The 10,046-nt window shown below is 38.1% G+C and overlaps 1 protein-coding gene and 1 long non-coding RNA gene across 4 annotated transcripts; both read left to right on the top strand.

Moving 5' to 3' along the window:
• Positions 1–2,391: 2,391 nt before the first annotated feature.
• On the top strand, positions 2,392–6,210 carry LOC149922341 (uncharacterized). Its single transcript, XR_016477395.1, has 3 exons — positions 2,392–2,510; positions 2,576–2,629; positions 5,987–6,210. It is a non-coding gene; the product is annotated as an uncharacterized LOC149922341 (long non-coding RNA).
• A 1,429-nt stretch (positions 6,211–7,639) lies between these two features.
• Positions 7,640–9,685, top strand: LOC149922340 (uncharacterized). 3 transcript variants are annotated; one of them, XR_016477278.1, is made up of 4 exons: positions 7,640–8,862; positions 8,926–9,062; positions 9,119–9,475; positions 9,548–9,685. XR_016477278.1 is itself a non-coding variant. In XM_090163477.1 (3 exons), exons 1-3 carry the CDS (start codon positions 8,985–8,987, stop codon positions 9,599–9,601), a joined length of 462 nt encoding a protein of 153 aa, XP_090019603.1. In that variant the 5' UTR covers positions 7,640–8,984; the 3' UTR covers positions 9,602–9,685. The 3 variants fall into 3 exon arrangements, 2 of the variants coding, with proteins under 2 accessions (XP_090019603.1, XP_090019602.1); XM_090163477.1 differs by having other exon boundaries at positions 7,640–9,062; positions 9,119–9,448; XM_090163476.1 differs by having other exon boundaries at positions 7,640–9,062.
• Positions 9,686–10,046: the final 361 nt, after the last annotated feature.

The following is a 10,046-nucleotide window of genomic DNA, read 5'->3' as shown; positions in this document are numbered from 1 at the left end:
ATTGGGGAAAAACAACGAGGGGTAGCAGTGGAAGGCGGAAGGAAAGATTTAGACAAATCAACGAGGGGGTACCATTGGAATGCAAATGCGGGCTTTACACACCCTCACCCAAACATTATGCGTCAGGTTTGAGGTCAAGGTGGATCATAGCGTTGAGAAAGTGCTCGTTGCCGCTATCGAGGGGCGAGACGTCGTTACCCCCCAACAACAGTGTCCAGGTCCATCGTGACGACGGATCTTGGCACTCGTGCGAGTTAAACAGGGGTGGTTGCGGCACCAGGCTCAAGGACTGGAATCAGCTCTACTGAATTGGCAACGAGAACCCCCTGCACCATAGGAACAGCTACTGAAGTAGACACCCTCATAGCTACTGTCCCCAAGGTACACCCCTGGAAGACACACTACTCCAAGCATCTGCTGCTCGGGCCACCGGGTGGTACTGAAATAGATCAGCAGGCCAACGTCCATCAGTACCACCCAAGTAACCACGGTCCTCGACATTCGTTAAGGGGGCGTATGCCTCGCTTCAAATGACGCCGGTGATCCTTGGGCGGTCTGCCTTAAGGGTCCTCCTAAGGGCGTCTGCCTTGTGATTTCGGCTGATTGCCCATCTCTCAACTGGATGGTCTGCCCTTGTACTCCTTGGGCCGTCTGCGTAGTCTGGCGTCCCTGGGTCGCATGGCCTCTGGTGGAGGCGGCTGCTCCCCGCCTTGACCGGTGAGATTGAGATCGACCTCCCCAATCCTGGTTACAATATTGCTGTAAGATGGCACGAATGTGCAACAGTCTTCAGTCAACATTACATTCAATTCATAGTATCTCAAATTCTTCGCAATGAGTTAGACCCCCACCCAAAAAGTGTTACTAGGCGTATGCCTTTGAACGCTGATTGTAGTGATGCTTTCTTTGTCCATTATATACTGATCTAGTACTGTCCCGGCTTCCAACGCCGTATTCGGTTTTCCAGAGCTTCTAACGCGCTCTAACTCAGCGAAAATCATCGCTACCCCTAGATCGGTAACGTTCCTGTCAAAAGGCAGCACCCACGCCTTGGAAGAGTTATCTCCCGCCGCAAATCAGAAGAGGTTTCCTCTGAAACCGCCAACGTCACCACCGATCCTCCCTGACCATTCTCGGACGTACATTCGGAATTTCTTTAGGGCGATTATCACAGAAAGACATTCCAAGCGAGTAGTTGCGCTCCGCTGGTGCGAGTCCCCAGCTAATAAAGGCTATAGAGATCTTCCCATTCCCCCCGTTCTGCTCTAACACATTGCCTATGCCCTTTAAACTCGCATCGCATTTAATGAGTTAATGATAAAATTCCCATTTAACTTGCCTACTTATTTCCCGAATAGCATTAGTATGAGTATCCTCCCAAAGGCCATTTTGCATCGTTTCTCAACTCACCCTCTTTCATGGATGTACATCCATTTAATTGAATTCCATGTTCGATACAGTACGTGGCGTTTGATATGTCCGGGTTTCCGACAACCATAACAAACCAAATTCTGGCGAATCTGCTTTAAACTTTCTACAGGATTCTGCTGGAAAGTTTGCTGCATGGGTTGAGGGGCGACTGCCACACTCGACCAATTAGCAGACTGCCTCTGAATACTATCCAGAGTAGCTAGCTATGCATGTACGAGAGCTACACTGTAAAATACATGTAATATATATATATATATATATATATATATATATATATATATATATATATATATATATTTACCAATTGATACAAGGCATGTTTATAAGTAAATTATCTCGGATGACACTATCGGTCTCCAACCTAATTGGCTGGAGAAGAAAGCCCTCCATGGACACTTTGCGGTCTCACCGGTACTCTTTAAGCCGCTCTTAACCCTTCGGTCAGAGGTTGCCACTTTCGGAGAATTCCAAACCTTCCCCAGCAGCGTTGAAGTAAAGATGAAGACTGTTACAGATAAAGCCTATATTTGCGAAGCAAATACGGGCTTAACAAATTTGCCCACTTGTGACTTTCATAAGGTATCCTACTTTACTTATGGATATTGAGAAAACAGAATTGTTTTTCAAAAAACATGAAAACGTTTTACGATTTTGTTAACGATTATCCTCCGGTATGGATAACGTAAAATTTTCAAAATTCTAGAGAACATAAAACGAGCAAAACAAAGCACCCTGTATGTATTAATAAAATAACTATTGTGAAAGCAGTCGGGATAAGAATTTCATAACAGATTAGATAAGAACACGTCAAAATTGTTCCTATGCACAGTACATTTATTATAAAGTTACGTTTTGAACGTTTTTCTTTGGATTAACGATGCGTTCTAAAAAATATGATGTTGGTTAAAAAAGGGAATTTAAATTAATTTAAAAGTTATTTACCAATGATTTATAGATTTACTATGGTAAACCTCGGATACTTATAAGTGCTATATTTTACAACAATATTAATTAGCAAAGGCTTAATTCGCACCACTCAACTCGTTACTTGTTATCAAGAAACAATAAGCGAGGTCAAGGTAGGGCATCCACGAAATTGCCATTTTACGTCGAAATAATTTTTGACTTCTAAAATATTTTCTAGGTGTTGAAATTTTGGGCCAATCCGTTTTAGGCAAGAGGACAGTTATCGAACTTGGTAATTTCAAGTCGTTTGTTAATCGCAATCACAGGTTTACTATTTCCCGAAAAAAAGAGTTTTGTTAAACTAGGCAAGTAAAACGTTTTAGTGTCTGAGAACCCTGTTTCATTACAAATAATTGCAATTGTCAAGTTCAAAAAATATTGTTTATTCATATTTATGTTTTACCAGTCTACACTGTTTTAAGTATTTCATAAAATAAGAAATATTTTAAAATTTCTTTAAAATATATGATTTTATTATTAAAGTTTTTATAAACTTATTTAATTTTTAATTTGAAATCTTTTTATATTATCTTCATTGAAGTCCATTGCAAGAATATTACCCTAACATAAATGTGGTATCGAAAAAGACAACAGGAAAGACGACAACTTAATGCAGATTAAAATTAAATATTTCATAACCATAATAATGATAATAATAATAATAATCAGACAAGCCGAGGCACCACTTAAGGCCCAAGTCATCCAGTGACTTTTAATGTCATTTTCTTTCTTCGGTGGTTCGTTAAAAAAATTCAAATTATTGATATCGAAATTTCTAGTAAAGTTAAACATGATGACCCTGGTGTCCTACAGCTACATCCATTTATTTACCACTCTTTTTCCTAATAAAACCTAGACTCATCACCCCATTATGATAATTGCATCTTTATCCAAGATTAGGCTATACGTATTTATATCTCTGATTTACCTCGCGCAGTTTTTCAAAAATATTATTTTTGCATAAATTATATTAAATCAATATGTAATATTTATATATCTCGCTCAAGAAAACGACTATTAGCGACGTAACGCAAAAAAATTAAGTTAGCTTCCATTAAGCCACACAGGGTTTCTTTGGTGGCATTCGAGAGTCCTTAGTAAAACGTGGACAGAAATTAACAAGATTTCCTTTTTACTTTCGACTTAAAAGAACTATTAGTATTTTGGTAGAAAAATAACATTGTCTTATTTCAAGACCAGCTAGAAAATTTCCCGAATGTCTCAAAACTTTATAAGAACACATTCCATTTTGTTTAAATAGAGATAATTGATATTCCAATGCTTAAAGTTGTCTTTTTTCAACCCAATCAGTGATGGGCATTTTTAAAAGTTTTGTGATAACTCTCACTCCACCTCATCCCCGTTTCTAAAATTTTAAACTCAAACTCATCTCCTCTAACGACCATAAACTAACTTTTTATCTCATCTCCTCTCATTGAATTTCGCTAACTAATCTACCCTCGCGCACACTCCCGCTTTTTTTGTTAAAAAATCTGATCTCATCTCACGCTCTTTTCCGTTTATGGAAGTCATAAAATATCTCCTTTCAATCTCCTCTCTCAGAAATTCATACTTTGCGAAACTCCTCTCACGCTCCTCTCCTTTTGAAGTTTTGGCCATCTCACCTCCTTTCAGATTCTCACAGGGGTAGAACAATGACCATCGCTGGCCGGTGGCCACATTAGATTTACTGTCTTTAACTTCTTCATAACCTTCTAACGTCAGCATATTATGTTATTGTACGTTTGGGCTTTGTTATTGGTCAAAGTTACATAATTATTTCCAAGAAGGTCAAGTTTTTATATTTCCTTTATTTTGGTTTTCTTACATCTAAACTCAAACTCCCCTCCTCTCACCACCGCAAACTAACTTTTTAGTTGATCTCCTCTCATCGCATTTCATTAATTATAACAAAAACAGTTCTTCGAACTGAAAAAACAGTTTAGAGCTCGTTAAATGTGCAGCCTAAAAGGGACATATATTATTTTTATTGTTGATTAATATGTCAAATTCATTTACAGTATTAAAAAATATTCCTGTGAACAACAGCATGACGTCCTTCCGCCTTTCAAATCACAGCCCACTGCTCCTCCAATTTTTAACACAAAATGTTTGATCCAATTTTGCCCACAAAGGTATCCATATTTATATTTATTTTCTTCTCTACACATTTAACATAATAATAATAAAATTTAAAAAATTTTATGTTAAATGTGTAGGGAAGAAAATAAATATAAATATGGATACCTTTGTGGGCAAAATTGGATCAAACATTTTGTGTTAAAAATTGGAGGAGCAGTGGGCTGTGATTTGAAAGGCGGAATGACGTCATGCTGTTGTTCACAGGAATATTTTTTAATACTTTAAGTGAATTTGACATATTAATCAACAATAAAAATAATATATGGCCCTTTAAGGCTGCACATTTAACGAGCTCTAAACTGTTTTTTCAGTTCGAAGAACTGTTTTTGTTATAATATATGCCCATTTATGAGACGTGGTGCTTTACAAGAATTACATCCCAATTTTATAATTGTTTTAAAAATTAGTGCTTTCTAAAATTAAAAATTAAATGTTTGTAGTGTCTCTAATAAAATGGCCGAACTAAGGCCGGCATAGAAAAATAATTTAAAACACAAAAAATATTGTTATATTAGTTCAACCACATAAAAATTATTACCATTGCTGCGCAAATACTCAGCCCTTCGTTTTGCCTTTTTCTTTTGTTTCCTTGGCATTTAAAATTTTAAAGCTCGAATATTATTAGTTGTTAAACTTAACAGCCGTCAAAAAATTAAACATTCAAAAATACTGATAGTTTAGTTTAACCAAAGATAATACGTATCCTGTATTCGATATCACGGTGCTTACGCCATGAAGCTGTTACCGAAACCCAGGCGAAATTCCGAAAAGTCGGGCTCCTAAATTATGGCATTGATAATACCCACGGCCCAAATTTTTAACTAAATACCGTAAAGTGACAAAACTTAGCTTGGAATGAAAGCCAACTATATTATTTACCTTTTATCATCGAAGATTTGTTCGTTTTAAATCATTATGTTTAAACATTAAAAATTGACGCGGGCACGCTGCATTAAAACCGCTATCAAAACGAAGCCGTATCGGCGAGTTGGCAACTTTTTTCCGATTTTCACCGGTTCCTGTTGCGCATGCGCGCCAATCTGAAACTTGAGAGGGAAAATGGATGCCTAGAAACGGTAATTTCGTGGCTTTAAAAACTTATATTTTCTCGGCGTTATTGATTAAATTATAAATCGTGAAAAGACGGGCCTATGAAGTGAAACACGCTGATTTTAATTCCGTTTACAGAATTAAAATACAACAAGTCGTTGAGGTTAGAGCGCGACCCAAAAAAGGCCAAAAAGTCTCTCAAGCTGAGTTGACGTCTTCCATGACAAACTGGTAAATTGCCAATATACGCGCAGCAGAGGTGGAAATGGGGGAAAAAGATGAGCTCTAAATATACTCCGCGGCCGCGGAGTATAATAAAATTAACGTCGCTCACACTCCAAATACTTTCCTTGAAAAATATTATTTCCATTCACTCTCCTCTCACTTAAATTCATAGCTTGGAAGCTTAGAGCATCTCACCTCCTCTCAATTGCTCTGATCTCACGGTGAGAGGAGAGTTCCCGTCACTGCGAATAATTCACCAGGATGCATTAAGAAGGACGGCCAACTATGTTTTCTGATTTTTTTATTCATATTCGCTGAAAGAGGATCAAAGAAAAGCCAGACATCTCAAATTATTTAATTCTAAAAATAAAATTCAAAATCTTATATTAATGCTGGAAATCAAGTTGCGATCGAAAATCGTTGAACGTAAGTGCCTTGTAATATACCTCAAACAAGAGCTCACTACAGGGGCGTAGGAACCAGGGGGGGGGGGGCAGGGGGGCAATGCCCCTCCCTAGAATTTTGCTGGGAGGGGCAACTAATGTTATTGCCCCCTCCAACTTTTTGGTCTGTTGAAATCTTCAAAAGGCTCAAATGCTCATTTTAAACGCATATAAAGCTTATAGAACCACAACTGTGTTTAAATTTCAGTCTTTTCCCACCAATTCACATAGAAGTAAAAAGTATACATGCACTCGGAGAAAGCTACACTCCATTAAAAATTCAAAACCATTCTTTAGACCCCTTTTCGTTTCTCTTTGCCCCCTCCAACTTCTAGAACGTTCCTACGCCACTGGCTCACTAGCACGCGCACCAAACTAACAGCGAAATATTATAGTAGGTAACACGGAGATGACTGGCGAAACGAATTAAAACTGTAAATCTATGCATGTAGTAACGATAATATGCTGTTTCCGATACAACGATCTATCCCGTCATACCGTATCTAGTGGCAATCAAGACTTCCCTTTTGGGAAGTCGTTCCTTCAATAGGCTGACTATAATTTGGTCGGCATTGAGAATAAAGAATCAAAAACCATGCAACAGGGAGAGTCGAAAAAAAATATTGCTCTCACTGAAAAATTTTTAAGTGGGCCCTTGCCGTCGTAGAGTTCATCCCATACTAAAAACAGCCTTTAACTTTCCATTCTAACGCAAAACATTGTCACTGACAAATCGCAGGGTTCGAACAGGTTACTCTACACGAGGCAGAAATTAAAAATATCCACTAGGCCTAAAGTAATGTCGACGTCCGCTTTTTCAGCTTCTACAATGGACGATCCAAGTCCCCCGTTAGCCAAAAAATTTGTATATGAAGATAATCTCATATTAACATGAATCTATTTAACCCATGAATATTCAACTGGAATAGCCTAGGTAACCTCTGGCGACGCGTGGGGCGGAGCCAATTTATAGCGACGGAGTCGAAGTAGAACTCAGCTGTGTCAGCTGTTATTTATAAGCAGTCGAAGCGTTAGTTCCTAAAATGACGCGCTATGGTTATGTTTCCTTTTTGCAGTACTTATCATTAATCTATTTAAATAAATAGATCTATTTCATATTATTATTAGAATAGATTTTATTAGAATAAAATGATAACAGAGCATTTTTTATTTAATAATAATATGGCAAAAATTGACTCAGGTTTTCTTCCAAAGTTTCACCGAGGCTTAGCTTTTCAGAGATAGTTTGTATGTTTAAATTGTTATAAATCTCACAAACACTGGATAGCGTAAGATTGCTTTCAAAATATCGGAGTAACATTCCTTTTTAATTTATATTTTTATACTAGAAAGAATTATAACTGTAAAGCTTATTTTGAACAAAATAACGTGAACTGTACCTGAGAAGTCATTTCGCGGCTATTCTGCTCTCCGAGCTCTCGTAAACTATCTGGCGCTAAAATGACATCATTTCCGAATTCGTTCTTATTGGCTTAAAGAGTAAATCACTCGTATGGCGCGAAAATAGGCTCCGCCCCACGTTCCCTCAGAGTATACCGTGGCTAATGATAGAGTTGGATATTCATGGGTTAAATAGATTCATGATATTAAGTAATCCAAACATTGCGAAAACCATCGAGGAATTATTTAAAAGAACCCAACAAGATGCGAAAATTGACCTCGTTCCGAGACTTTTTCCACGCCTTAAACTACTCCCGGAAACCACGACATTGGGGCAACTGTCGTCTACCGTATACGATAATCTCCTAATAAGTTTTCCAAACTTTGCGGCAAATATCAAGGAATCATTCAAAAGAAACGAACAAGATGCAAAAATGAACCGCCTTAGATGTGTTGAACCATTTCCGGAAACAACAACATTGGCGCTGCTGTCGTGTACAGTATACATAGACTTGCAAAGAGATGAGAGACAACCAGGAAATGCCCAAAAATACGAGGAGAGGCTGCACCTTCCACCAGGCTGGAAACTACTCACTACGGCTTACAAGCATTCCAAATTGACCGTTGTTACGGGACGCACTAATAAATACTTTGGTACCGCTTACTTCAACCTCAAAGCAAGACATATTGTCATTGCCCATCGCGGAACTGCGCCCTGGGGGCCTATTCTTGTCTCGGTTACGACATAACGATTCCGCCTTATCACTTCGCCATACCGACATTCGAGATAACGACATTCGCTTGGAACCTTATTCTTGTCCCCCTCTCGCTATCAGAAATGTCGTAAAAACGAAAATACCGCCAGGCGAGTTGTGACGTCAACATCCGGTGACGTGCCCCTCTAATCGTCCAATACGAATCGCACTTATTTATTTCTGCCGGCTGCTGTAATATTTTTGCGTTTGTTTACGTTTTCGCAATTGTCATTTTTGTTCTTCGTTGGTAGTTTTTTTTAAAATAACATTGAGTCGCGCCACAAAATTCTGCGGAAATCTAAAGGTTTTAATTTTAGAATACATGGAGGCTAATGAACGTTTCGTTAGCCGTAAGTTTGATGCAAACTGTACAAACGAGGCGTACAGTACACCGCGATGTGCATTAGTCTTGTCCAAAGGCTTAATGCTTGTTGTGGACCGTACTGGAGGTGCAGTAATTTTTTTGGAATAGAAATACTGTTACTTCTATTACTTATGCATAAATGTTCCAGAGTTTGGCTGACTGGAACTTCCCACACTAGAACTAAGACAACTGAGGAAGGTCGAGCAAATGCTGGGCAGCTCTCGTTTATTGAGCGGCCTAGGGGGTACATTTGGCCACTACGAAGTACCAGAAGCTGGTTTTGGGGTAAGTATTCTTTCATGAATACATTTCATGGTAACATTTCTTGATTTTAACAACAGATAATTGAAGAAAATGGATGCGGCATTGGCTACTTTAGATCAAAGTCCCGCAGCTTCTTCAACAATGGCTCCTCCATATTCAGTCACTATAGCCCATTCTTCCCCCACTGGCTCCATTCCCGCAGATCTCCAAGATTTAATCATAGTTTACCAGTAGCGTCTGTGAGTTCTAACAATGAATATAAAGCCCCAGGAATGGTTGCGGTAACCGTTTCCAGTTACTCTGATTTGCTTTGCCGGAAGTTTCTAGCTCGGCCAAAACACGCGGCCAATAATATCAATCCTTCCATTTCTGGGGCTTTATATTCTTTGGTTCTAATCACTCCCAAGGTAAAAATATTTCTCCAGCTGCACGAGGTAAGTAGAAAATCATTTACTTTAAAAATATTTAAAATTTGGAAAAGATAATTTGGCTTAAACCGTTTAAAGGTCGCAACCAACAAAGGCAACAGGGCCATATGCAAGGGCTCAACAATTTCTTGAGAAAATAAATTCAAATCTTGATAAGCAAACTAAGATAATGGAAGATCAGTTGGAAACTTGGTGCCATATAGCTAGTTCTCAAAGGGGAATTTGTATTGTAAAAACTATTTGAGTTTCATATGCTTAGTTTTAAAACAAAGTAAGTGAAAAATTGAAATTTTTTATTTTGAAGAATCTTTTACAATTTCACTAATAAAGTTTTGAAAAGAAAAATAGTTGTTTTTCTGTTACCTATACACCCTCATACTTACCTTTATATTGAGAAGTTAATACTCAAAACTTACCTTAGGAATGATCTCTAGAGTTCTTGGTTGCTAGGTAACTTTTTTCAAAGATATCTTGAAACCATTGATGCCTTGTATATGTGGGCATCATGAGTACGCCCAGGAAACTTGGCTTTGACATTCAAAATTACCATATCACAATCGCAAACCTATAAAAACTA

This window comes from Leiobunum rupestre, chromosome 11 (assembly GCF_980474605.1).
Source record: "Leiobunum rupestre chromosome 11, qqLeiRupe1.1.hap1, whole genome shotgun sequence".
In the NCBI taxonomy this organism is placed as follows: Eukaryota; Metazoa; Arthropoda; class Arachnida; order Opiliones; family Sclerosomatidae; genus Leiobunum; species Leiobunum rupestre.
The sequence above is the reverse complement of the archived record's forward strand: the minus strand, read 5'-3'. Positions and strand labels throughout refer to the sequence as shown.

Bases quoted from the DNA above. Each gene is read 5' to 3' on its own strand.
- LOC149922340 (XM_090163476.1), top strand. From the start codon at position 8,985: ATGCTGGGCAGCTCTCGTTTATTGAGCGGCCTAGGGGGTACATTTGGC. The intron at 9,063-9,118 runs GTAAGTATTCTT...TTTTAACAACAG, and splicing joins TACCAGAAGCTGGTTTTGGG to ATAATTGAAGAAAATGGATG. The intron at 9,476-9,547 runs GTAAGTAGAAAA...AACCGTTTAAAG, and splicing joins TATTTCTCCAGCTGCACGAG to GTCGCAACCAACAAAGGCAA.